General features: G+C 42.5%; 1 protein-coding gene across 3 annotated transcripts in view; it reads left to right on the top strand.

Annotated features, from left to right (window-relative positions):
- ppef1 (protein phosphatase with EF-hand domain 1) overlaps positions 1-13,144 on the top strand; it is a 55,364-nt gene that overhangs the window by 29,201 nt on the left and 13,019 nt on the right. For all 3 annotated transcript variants that reach the window (XM_008107289.3, XM_016992391.2, XM_062975217.1), the window contains exons 8-12: positions 1,305-1,471; positions 7,858-7,894; positions 8,332-8,481; positions 9,699-10,013; positions 11,521-11,706. In XM_008107289.3, the coding sequence (XP_008105496.1) occupies positions 1,305-1,471; positions 7,858-7,894; positions 8,332-8,481; positions 9,699-10,013; positions 11,521-11,706 (855 nt within the window). The remainder of the gene's footprint in view (positions 1-1,304; positions 1,472-7,857; positions 7,895-8,331; positions 8,482-9,698; positions 10,014-11,520; positions 11,707-13,144) is intronic.

Raw genomic sequence — 13,144 nt, 5'->3', positions numbered from 1 at the left:
TCAAAATGCTGAAACACTGCGGTCCATCATGTCTCATAATTAACAGTACTATGGTTCTACTTTAACTGCCATTACAACATCCTATGGAGCCTTGAGCTTTGTAAACACAATTTTTATTGTGCTGGCTCAATACTATGGAGTTCTGGGGTTTTTTATTTTACAACATCTTTAGCTATCTCTGCCAAAGAAGGCTAGTATTTCCCTAAACTGCAAATCCTAAGATTCCATAACCTTGAACCATGACAGTGAAAGTGGTACCAAACCCATTCGTAGAGCCAGCCCAAGAATAATTTAAAACTCTTTGCACTGTTACAAAAAGCCAATTCCTGCTAATGATGATATTCACTATTCTTTCTCCAGCAGACAGAGACTTCTTTTTCTTTTTTTTATCAGACATGCTTTCAGCATTTAACCTGATTTGTTTGATGATGTAGGTTTTTCCAATTGAAGTTATTTAATCCTATTTTGAGCTGAGGTGTTGCTGTTGCTGTCATATTTATTTATATACCCTTCTCTTTTCCCCAGCGTGGGCGTCAAGGTGGCTTACAACATTTAAAACAACATAATCAAATGTTCACAATATGCAAAAGTTAAAAATGTAATTAAACTACCCAAAAATAAAACTTGTTTTAAAAAACACATTATATAAGTCTCTTTCCACTTTGAATAATCATCATTCCAAGAAATTGCCAAAACAAAAAGGTCTGCAGAAAGACAGCTAGGAAGGTGCCAGTATATCTCTCTGGGGATTGTTCCATATTCTAGTCCTTACAGCACCAGAAAATGAGTTTGTTCCCTCCTCAATATGACATCCTTTCAAATATTTACATATAGTTATCATATCCCGTCAGCCTTCTTTTCTCCAAGCGAAACATACCCAGCTCCTTCAGCCATTCCTCATAGGGCTTGGTTTCCAAACCTTTGATAATTTTGATTACCCTCCTCTGGACACGTTCCAGTTTGTATATATCCTTGGTGCCCAGAACTGGACACAGTATTATTCCAGATGAGGTCTGACCAAAACTTTATATATTCAATGCTTAGTAATCATAATGTGGGGTTGCCCATTTTATTTTCTATGTGGACATATCAGTTTAAAGGGGTGAGATAGCATGGTTTTGTTCTGCTGCTGCCACCAGAACCTGATATGAGCCATGGCACAGGTACAGAAATTAATTGCTACAGAAGTTGCTTTGACGACAGGTAGAAGAAAGAGTCATGCATAGCTTTGTAGTACAATTGGCCATTCTGATGGTAATGAAATGCCATGCTACCAGATCCTTTTGTTTTGTTTTCTTCTACAGAATGGTCTCCCCTCGGAAGAAAATCCCTACATTTTTAATGGTGATTTTGTCGACCGAGGGAAAAATTCCACAGAAATCCTTATAATCCTGTTTGCATTTCTGCTTGTCTACCCCAACCATTTACACCTGAACAGAGGGAATCATGAGGATCACATCATGAATCTTAGGTATTACTATTGTTTGTATGATATTTCATAAGTCTAATCAACTATGCTTGCTCCTTTCCTAGATCTTACAATTAAAATAAGGGATCTAGCCAGCAATAATTTGGTGGCGTTAGTATACCTATATTGAAAAATAATTTATTGTACAATCCTATAGATTTGTGTATATTAAATCCACCCCATTGAATTAAATGGGGTTTAATCTCAAGCAAGAGAGTATAGCATTGAAGCCTTTCAGCCTTTCTTTAAATGTATGCCCATCTATCAGGATCGTGATGCAACAAGAATTACTGCTTAGAGTTTTAGTTTACTAGGAAGCAGAACTCAGATTACTGGCCTGTGCTCCTTCTGCTTCTGCCGCTGCCTTGTTGTGCTGCCTCCCAGCCTCCTCCCCAGCTTTCTTCGTGGTGAGAGTTGAGCTTTGGGGCCGCGCCGGACCGGGCGGTTCTCCCAACCCTCTCCTTCAGTTTTCAAAGAGAGACAGCTGGGCCCTCTTCATCGGCTCTACTGAACAGGGGGATTGCATGAAGCGGCGTTGTCAGGATCCTCAGTGCTGAAGCCGCCATCTATTTTATTCCATTTTATTTTATTTTATTTTATTTTATTTTTTATTTTTATTTTATTTTATTATTATTTTTTTATTATTTTTTTCTCTCTCTCTCTCTTCTCCCTCCCCTTTCTGAGTGTGTATGTGTGTGTATTTAGATAGGAGTGAGAAAATTTTATCTTGATGCAGGAAGACAGATTTGATTGTTGATAGGAAGTGGATCTGTGTATCTGGTACTTAAACATAGGAAGTGATCACATAGGATTCGTGAGTTCCAGGAAGTTAATTGTCTGGTATATTGTTGGTATTAGAATGTGAATGATGGTGTGCGCATGTTGGTTGATATACATCTGAGTGGAAAGAGTCAGTAGGAACGGTGTGTTAATTTTGAAAGATTAGAGTGGTTACTATAGGAAGGTTTTTGAGGAAGTATTAGGAATGAGTTGGCAGGAATTTCCGAAGGAAAATGAACTACTTCACCTATGTGATTTGTTGGGAAAATCGTTCAGCACTGTTTTGTATCAACTGGAAACACTGAACAAGAAAATTGATCATCTTTTCAAGGGAATCTCCCTGATTGCGACAAACCCTTCTCCTATAGACATTATAACAACTGTACCAACCAGTTCCACTAACATCAATGAGGAACTAAACGCTCTGGAAGACCATGGAAAAATAAAGCTAGAGGAGCAGAAAGTAGTTAATAGATCAGATTTGGAAGTGGCCAAGGATGGGGATGGGCTAGTATCTGGGAAAGAGGGTCAGGGGAGGGTGGCCTGGAAGGAAATTAATAGAGTCTCCCAAAGGACAAACAACACACTGTCCCCAGAACTGTTTGGACAATCTCGAGATACTTCCTGCAATCTGTTGCGAACCAACAAGGTGGCAGTGGAAGTCTCAGACTCTTTGCTAAATAGAGGCAGATGGTCATCAAAGCGAGCTGTCCAGATATCTCTCTCTCAAATTCTTTCTATGAGCCGGTCGGAAGTGAAGATCAAGACCATTGACTGGCTTCGCAGAGACTATCAATCTTGGAACCGCTCCTTATGTCTTCTCATTGGACTGGAGGATAGAATGTTACTGGAAGAACTGTTTTTGTACGGGCCTAAACTCCAACAATGGGGTATCATTCTTAAGAGGGTATTAGTAGACCCAGTGATCCGCCCCCTAGACATTGGACTGACTCGTGAAATACAAGAGTCTCTAATTTTAAGCCATGTCTGTTCTACCCCCCAGCCCTGTCATCAGTCATTAGCTGTGCCTAGTCCCCCTCCCTCATTAGATGATGTTATCATATTAGATGACTCCTCCTCTCTCATACCAGCGGAGATAAGCCTCTCTTTTAAACAATCAAATACACTTGGAGGCCTTTCATCCCAGGATAGCTGACTATCCCCTTCAATTGGCAATCTCAACAAGCCAATCCCTCAGGAGGAGGAGGGTTCTCACATGGGGGGGCCCATTGAGGTGGTGTGGGGGAGAAGGAAGAACGGTCACCAACAACCCAGGGAGAAGCGCAACAGAGTTATTGCGACCCTGGAGAGGAATAGGTGTGGTAGTCTCCAGGACAGACCCCTCAACCTTAAGGTCCTGCTTCTGAATGCCAGATCCGTCAATGGTAAGACAGCTATCATCCAGGATTTGATCCTGGATGAGGGGGCGGATCTGGCATGTATTACCGAGACTTGGTTGGATGAACCGGGTGGGGTGAATCTCACCCAGCTGTGTCCACCGGATTTCGGGGTCCATCAGCAGGCCAGGGTGGAGGGGCGGGGAGGTGGAGTTGCGGTGATCTTCCGGCAGTCTATCGCCCTGATCAGATGCACCGTTCCACAATCTATGGGGTTTGAATGTGTCCTGCTGAAGGTGGGAGCCCGAGACAGCTTGGGGATTCTGTTGGTGTACCGTCCACCCCGCGACCCAGCAGTCTCCCTGCGTGAGCTAGCAGAAGTGGTCTCTAATGCGGCCTTGGTCTCCCAACAACTCATAGTTTTGGGAGACTTTAACATCCATGCCGAGACCACATTAACAGGTGCAGCTCAGGATTTCATGGTTGCCATGACGACCATGGGGCTGACTCAAGTTATATCTGGGCCCACACATCAGGCGGGACACACGTTGGACCTGGTTTTTATTGTGGACAGTGGGACAGTCAGAGTGGAAGAGCAAAATATTCTTCCATTGTCATGGTCTGACCATCATCTGATCTGTTTAAGTTTCGCCGTGGCTTCTAACCTCCGCAGGGGTGGTGGACCCATTAAGATGGTCCGCCCCAGGAGGCTGATGGATCCGGATGGACTTCTGAGGTCTCTTGGGGATCTTCCTGTTCTGGAGACTGGCGATCCTGTTGATGTCCTGGCTGATCGTTATAACAGCGAGTTGGCAAGGGCACTTGACACGATCGCTCCCGAACGTCCCCTTTCGCTGCGTAGAGTCATGTCGACTCCTTGGTTCACTGAGGAGCTGGCCGTGATGAAGCGTACGAGGAGGGGACTAGAGTGCATCTGGAGGAAATCTCAGGATGTGTCCGACCAAGCACGGGCTAAAGCCGCTATTAAGGCTTACTCCGTGGCTCTGCGAGCAGCCAGGAAAGCTTTCACGACTGCCCGCATAGCGTCTGCAGCCAATAGGCCATCGGAGTTGTTCCGAGTTGTTGGAGAGCTCCTGTGGCCTCCTGAGGCCCAGGAGCTTCCCGATGACTTGGCAACTCGGTGTAGCGATTTCGCACACCATTTCGCAGGCAAAGTTGCTCAGATACGTCATGAGTTGGACTCCAGCTTGACTGTGGTTTCAGCGGAGGTAACCGAGGCACCTGTCGGTTCCATCTTATGGGATTCTTTCCGGCTTGTTCTTCCTGATGACGTGGAGGGGATTCTTGGGTCTGTGAGGGCGACCACTTGTGCTCTGGATCCTTGTCCCTCTTGGTTGGTTAAACTGGCCAAAGATGGGCTGTTGGAGTGGTTTGTGGCCATAATAAATGCCTCCTTGGGTCAGGGGTCATTTCCATCCTGTTTTAAGCAAGCGGTGGTAAAACCGTTGCTAAAAAAGACCTCGCTAGACCCATTGGTTTGTGACAATTACAGACCAATCTCCAACCTTCCATTTTTGGGCAAGGTTCTGGAGCGGGTGGTTGCCACGCAGCTCCAGGAGTTCCTCGATGACACTGATTTTCTGGACCGCTCGCAGTCTGGCTTCAGGCCTGGGCACAGTACCGAGACGGCTTTGGTCGCCTTGGTGGATGACCTCCGCAGGGAGCTGGACAGGGGGAGTGTGACCCTGCTGGTTCTCCTGGATATCTCAGCGGCTTTCGATACCATCGACCATGGTATCCTTCTGGGGAGGCTCTCCGGGATGGGGCTCGGGGGCACGGTTCTGCTGTGGCTCCAGTCCTTCCTGGAGGGTCGTTCCCAGATGGTGAAGCTGGGGGACACCTGCTCAGACCCCTGGCCATTGACCTGTGGGGTTCCGCAGGGGTCTATTTTATCCCCCATGCTATTTAACATCTACATGAAACCGCTGGGAGAGGTCATCCGGAGTTTTGGAGGGCGTTGCCATCTCTACGCAGATGACACGCAAATCCACTATTCCTTTCCACCTGACTCCAAGGAAGCCCCTCGGGTGCTGAACCAGTGCCTGGCTGCTGTGGCGGACTGGATGAGGAGGAACATGCTGAGGATCAATCCTGACAAGACAGAGGCCCTCCTGGTCAATCGTGCGTCGGATCGGGGTATTGGGTGGCAACCTGTGCTGGACGGGGTTGCACTCCCCCTGAAATCACAGGTCCGCAGTTTGGGGGTCCTCCTGGATTCAGCGTTGACGCTTGAGGCTCAGGTGTCGGCGGTGGCCGGGAGGGCTTTCGCACAACTCAAACTTGTGCGCCAACTGCGACCATACCTCGTGAAGTCTGATTTGACCACGGTGGTCCATGCCCTAGTTACCTCCAGACTGGACTACTGTAATGCACTCTACATGGGGCTTCCCTTGAAGACGGCCCGGAAATTACAACTGGTCCAACGCTCGGCAGCCAGATTAATAACGGGGGCAAATTACAGGGAGAGATCCACTCCCTTGTTTAAGGAGCTCCACTGGCTGCCGTTCATCTTCCGGTCCCAATTCAAGGTGCAGACCATCATCTATAAAGCCCTGAACGGTTTGGGACCCACCTACCTCCGTGATCGTATCTCCTTCCATAAACCTGCCCGTTCCTTGCGATCATCCGGAGAGGCCCTGTTATCACCATTGCCTATATCCCAGGCTCGCCTTGTAAGTACAAGGGAGAGGGCCTTCTCTGCTGTGGCCCCCCGATTGTGGAACTCACTTCCCACTGAAATAAGGCAAGCTCCCACTCTGTTAGCTTTTAGGAGAGAATTAAAAACATGGCTCTTCCATTGTGCTTTCGGTGAGTAATGTCTGTAATATATCTCCGTATTACTCCCCTCCGAACTTCTATCCTCTAGATTACCCCTTCCAAATGTCCCTGCCCATAGTGGAGTACTTCTCTGTCCCTCTCACTCCGGGTTTTATCTTTGTGTTCAAGCGGCCTGCCCTTGATTTATTGTTTTTTTTTTCTTTTTTGATTTCTTGATGTTCTGTTTATTATTATTTATTGTATTTTAAATGGTGTTATGATATGTTGTTCTTATATTTTATTATGTTGTATTGCTCTGGGCATGGCCCCATGTTAGCCGCCCCGAGTCCCCATTGGGGAGATGGTGGCGGGGTATAAATAAAGTTTTATTATTATTATTATTATTATATTATTATTACTGTGTGACGTTTTAGTTAAATTAGCTCTCGGCCACTTATGTCAGAGCGCGGTTCGGATAAACACACATGCAGCAGAAGACCCACGTAGATGCACTGGCACCAGTAACGAGGCTGGAGACTTCAGCTATCTATAAAAAGGTTTACTTACGAACGGAAAACTCTCACAAGACGATATACATACAGACAGAGTGCAGAGAGCAGATAACCAGAGAGAGAATACAGGAAGCAGAAGGCTATATATAAACACCTCTGCTGTATGATGCAATACTCAGTTAACTCTTTACACACTTGCACAGTGGACAGCAGACAGTGTATGATGCAATCACCAGCCCATATTGCAACAATTACATTTAAACAACTCTATTTACAATCATTCCCACTTCAACAACTTACTCAGAAATAGTTCTAACATCTGAAGAGAAGTTGAAACAGAAGTATGATTGTGCTGCTTAGTGCTGCAATATGTATAAGTAGTACCCAATCATTTTTTTTCCTTTGGACCACTAGTTTCCAACATGAAGTCCCAGATTTTATTGGACTCCAACCTCAACATGGCCAACAGTGAAGAACTGTGGGAACTATAGTATACGTCTGGTGACCTATAGCTTGAAAACCCCTGCTTCAAAGTATACATTAGGAAAATGTTGCCTTTCTCCAAGTTAAATGCATTAAAGTAGGGCCTAGTTAGTAGATTAATACAAATATAATAAACCATTGGGAAATATATTGAGAGTACAGAATATAAAAGAAGTCATCTTCATTTCTGATTCTTGGAATTAGTACTGCTTTGTTATATTATGGCAATGCCAGATGGCAATGGCATATCACTCCTCCCATAACCAAGCATCAACATGTAATGTGAAAGTATGAAAATCCTTTATTTATGCAATATTCTGTGCATAGTTGACGTTTTCTGGATTATGTCTCAAAGGTTAGAACAATACTCAGTTATAAACATCTAACAAAGAAGAGAGAACAACCCCGCAGTTTGATGCAATTATTTGCTCCAGGACCTGTATATTACCATTGAGATTTATTTTCACTAAAATTCCTTATTATATGTTACTCATTTCAGATATGGGTTCACAAAAGAAGTTATGAAGAAGTACCAGGTAAGTGTTTCATTTCTTTTTGATACCTACCATTTTGCTTGTCATGTGGCTTTCTGTGTACTCTCAATTTCAATTTACTAAGGATACAATTATCTATGTACAGTACTTCTTTGGAACTAAAACCCATTGAGAATACCAGCTTTTACTTCTTTGTCCTTTATAGGCCATGTAAGCTAATTCCTTAGAACAGTGGTTCTCAACCTGTGGGTCCTCAGGTGTTTTGGCCTACAACTCCCAGAAATCCCAGCCAGTTTACCAGCTGTTAGGATTTTTGGGAGTTGAAGGCCAAAACATCTGGGGGCCCACAGGTTGAGAACCACTGCCTTAGAAGCACTGAAATAATAAAGTAAAGGAGAAGTTGTTCTTATGTTTTAGCAAATGTCCATAATTTTGAACATTTCTGGAATGCAATACAAATCACATTTTCCACTTAATAGTGCCATGGCACAACGATTTTGCATCTTCTTCAAGATGTCTACAGTTGGCTTCCTCTTGCAACTATAATAGACAACAAAGTTCTAATTTTACATGGTGGAATCTCCGACACAACTGATTTAAATTTCCTGAATTTGTTTCAGAGAAACAAGGTAAGATATTACACTCACAAATCACCCTCCTATGTTTCATTCCCATCTATCTCAGAACATTGAAATGCTCTTGAAATCAATGAGAATTCAGGGGCTGCTTCTTGAAAATGTCATAGCATTTTGTAGATTTTTTAAAATAAAGATAAAAATCACAGCTGATTTTTAAATTACTGTGTCATATTATGCATACTTGACTTTCTCTGGATTTTGTCTTAAGAGGCCACAATCCAATCTGTGGCATTTTAATTGCTTAATCAAAGCTGACATTTAGTCAATTGACCCTATCAATTTAATGAGAATGTTAAAAACATTTTTATGTTAATGTGATGCACACATATCATGGAAGGCATCACCTTAGGAAAAGCATTTCTTTCTCTGTGTGAACAAAGGGGAAATTCTGACAAGTTGATATTGTCATAGTGCAATTATATTAAATATATACATTAAAAAGTGATGACCAATTACCCAGGAGCACATCATCTGGTAAATCCCCCCCCCCAAATAAATTTGCCAGATTGTTAGAGTTTTCAGTTAAATAAAAAAATTCTGGGGCTATATTACAGTGAAAATCCCATAATGTTGGGACCCATTTCTGTAGTTTCACATACTCATGCTCAGGGGGAAATGATCTGTCTGGGAATTTGCATTGTTAATATGTGTATTTTTATGCTCTCTTGTTTTATCTATGTATTTTAACTGTGTTATGTATGCTCCACCTTGAGCTGACAGGAGATTTAGATAACAATATACTTATACATTGCTGTGAGTTTTCTGGACTCTATGGCCAATTTCCAGAAGCATTTTTTTCTGAAGTTTTGTCCACATATATGGCAGGCATCCTCAGAGGTTGTGAGATCTGTTGGAAACTAGGCAAGTGGAGTTTATATATCTGTGGAATGTACAGGATGGGAGAAAGAAATCTTGGTTGTTGGAGGAAAGTGTGAATGTTGCAATTGGCCACCTTGATTAGCACGGAACTGAAAGCAACCCAGTGATTCTGGCCATGAAAGCCTTCGACAATACAATATACTCATAGTTTGCTTTTTATGTAAAATATCTTTGTGTAAATTACTTTCCATAAACCCCTACAGCTATTTATGACTTAATTTTACTGCTTGGTTTCATATTGTGTAAGAGCTGCAGAAATGTCTATGCATGTGGCCTTCTACGCCAATAACGTACCCTGAAGATGATGACTGAAGAGTTTTTCTTTTTAGCTGAAATCTGTACTTAACCCACCAAAATCAAATGCTGGAACAGGCAATGATCCGCAGAGAGCTGCTCTTACAGAAGCCTATTCCCACCAAGTACAAACCAAGAAGTCCAATTCTGGGTCTCACGTCTCCAGTAAAGAAGCTTTAAGGTCTATGTCAGCATCAAGCAACAGTAGACAATACAGTAAGAGGCAACATCTTGACAACCTCTGTCACAGAACTGTTTCTCATCCAATTCCAGAGGTGCAATATTGCAAGCCATCCAATGTTACCACAGCATACACATCTCCAGAATTAACACCAAAGGAATGGAAGCAGGTATGTTGAAGCTGTATTTCAAAAATTGCAATCTACTGAATATGGTGATTTTTAAAGTGTAAAAACCCAGGACTTAATTTTGGAAACATTAAAAATAAGAGTTTAGGGTCACATTATTGCGGTATTATTTACAAGATTGTTAAATAGAGACTGGCTGGCCATCTTTCAGGAGTGACTTGATTGTGTATTCCTAGAAGACAGAGGGTTAGTCTGGATAGTCTTTAGGGCCTCTTCCAGCTCTGTGATTCTACAATTATACCTTATTCTGCCTGAAGCCAGAAGAATTGGCTGGTTAGTTCAAATAACTATATGGATGTTCAAACATTGTGTGCTGAGAGGGTCCATGGCTCTTGCTGGCCACATGAGAAGGGACCCTGCATGCATAGCTATGTCCATGGACAGAAACCACACTCTGGGAGGATTTAAATTGTCTAGAACACAATGTAACACATTTTTTGTTCCTAATTGGTTCTATCATGGGAAAGGTTTGTTAAACTCCAAAAACTTTGTTTTTGTGGGGCATCTTGCAGCACATTATGTTATAATTTTTCAGTGACTATCTCATAGAGTCTCAACCAATTCCACATAGTTTGTGGCAGCCACAAAAACCAAGTTTCTGGAGTATGACAATTACTTTCAAAATAAGTATCACACAATTAAACAGGAAAAACACTTTCAAACCAGGAACAGATTTTTTTTCCAAATTTTGTTACATAGTGTAATCCCTCCTTCATCTAGACATACTCTATGTTCATATTCTGTAGATATGTAGGCCCTCTTTTGCTCACCAATGATGGGGATAACATATACATAGACTGCAGCCAAGAGTATATGAACATCTCCATTCTCCCCATGAATAAGGGAGGAGTGTTTGTTTGTCAATTTCCTTTTCTGATTTAGTCTTTCTACTGTCTCTATCTGAAAGCCTCCATTATTTACAGTTCTCCCTAGTTTCTGTTTTCATATTCCAGTACCTCTGTTTAATCCTTCTTTCATTTACCTTCTTTCAGGATCTCCTACCCTTTAGCTTTGTTACCGCCTGCATCCAAGTATCAGTCTCACGTCGCCATGATTTAAAACACAACAAAACAGAAAACTTTACCTTCCCTCAGGGAAGTTGGATTGAAATCCTACCTGCTTCATTAAATGTGTCAGCATCCTTTCCTACCACGCTAATTCAGCCTATCAGTGCCTGAGGTTTAATTGCTGCAAGTGCAATAAAATGTAGATGTTTCAAACTACGCCTAAGGAGAATTTTCCCACTGCTCCTTCTATGAACATCTGTAGCCCCTTCTACTCTGCCATATAAAATCCAGTTTATTTGCTTTGAACTTGATTGTATGTCAGTGGAGACTCACATAATCCAAAGCTGATAATGTGGATTATTTGCTTTAAAAATCTGAATTATATGGCAGTGTATAAGGGGCCCATGTTTCTTTCAAATTCTAGTTGTACAGTTTATGCTTCCAGTGACTGACAGTCACAACCCTTTATTTTCTGTTCAAAGGTAGTAGATATTCTCTGGAGTGATCCCAAACATCAAAATGGCTGTACACCAAATAAACACCGAGGTGGAGGTTGTTGCTTTGGACCAGATGTTACGGCCAGGTTGCTAAAACGGTACAATTTGAAAATGCTCATCAGGTCTCATGAATGCAAAGAGGAAGGCTATGAGATCAGTCATTATGGAAAGGTAAACAATGCAAATGTGAGTACTAGGTAGATCAATAGGTACCGCACTGGCGGGAAGGTAACGGCGCTCCATGCAGTCATGCTGGCTGCATGACCTTGGAGGTGTCTACAGACGACGCCAGCTCTTCGGCTTAGAAATGGAGATGAGCACCAACCCCCAGAGTCAGACACAACTGGACTTAATGCCAGGGGAAAACTTTTACCTTTACCTTAATCAATGGTTTAAAGTTTAAATGTACTTAACTATGAATATAATAATCAAGAAAAGTAGTTTGGTAGCACCTGACACCAAAATAGGAATCACTACTCATACATAATGTAATTAGGTATAGCACATAATGGGTTTGTTTTGGGGGGGGGGGGGTTGTTTTGTTTTTTGCTTCGTAGTCACTGCTTCTTTCTTCCTGGTGACAAATATGGAAAAGATGATTCAATAGATTAAGGAAAAGATGATTATACAGGGTTGACAATGAGCTTTCTCAGTTTGCCATTTCCCAAAGTATTTCATTGATTAGCAGGGACAGGGTTGCAATATCATCTGCCAAACCACTCAGGTTTCCCTGCTGTATCTGAGCTCAGCTGAGATGGTAACTATAGGAAAAGTGGGGATTCTTTTTTGGCAGCAATGTGTTGTTATGATTTATCTTTGTTGTTATCCTGAATATTGGTTGGGGGGGGGGGGGTGTTGGTCCCAGGTGAGAAAGATCTGTTATCTTTACAAAAGACTGGCTCTTGGTGAAGATGAAAATATGGGGATATTTTTCTACATGTTCCGGAACTGTCACAATGAAGGTCCATACTCTGGCTGCTGCATATTTCCCCTGGTTGCTACATTATATTCACTTCTCTTGTTTTAACTCAAGTCATTTGAAAGCATGAGAAAGTTATTCTGTGTAGCAAGTTTGAGTGACTGAATTACTCCTATACACATTATGTGATATTTCTGTAATTAATTTTTTTTTCTTAAGTTGCATAGAAATGTTTATCAGATGGACTGTCAGGATCACCATATGGGAAAAAAGAATTTGTACCCAGGGCCTGAATCTTTGTTTTGTATTGTAATCCATAGATTCTTAGGCATTGCACAGATTCCATAAGGCTAGGAGCCAAAAGTATTTCTTGTGTATCTTTTTCTCTAGCAGAAAGTATAAACTGGGTTGCTGGCCATGTTCCAGGAGCATTCTCTCCTGACGTTTTGCCCACATCTGTGGCTGGTATCCTCAGAGGTTGAGAGGTCTGTTGGAAACTAGTTTATATATCTGTGGAATGTCCAGGGTGGAAGAAAGAGCTCTTGTCTGCTCGAGGCAGGTGTGAATGTTGCAATTGGCCACCTTGATTAGCATGTGATGGACTTGCTGCCTGGGAGAATCCTTTGTTGGAGGTGGAATCTATTGCAACATTCACACTTGCCTCAAATAAGTCCATCCTGGACATGCCAC

The sequence above is a fragment of the Anolis carolinensis genome, chromosome 3, assembly GCF_035594765.1.
Source record: "Anolis carolinensis isolate JA03-04 chromosome 3, rAnoCar3.1.pri, whole genome shotgun sequence".
Lineage (NCBI taxonomy): Eukaryota > Metazoa > Chordata > Lepidosauria > Squamata > Dactyloidae > Anolis > Anolis carolinensis.
Note: the sequence above shows the minus strand (reverse complement) of the source record. Positions and strands in the feature narration are given on the sequence as shown.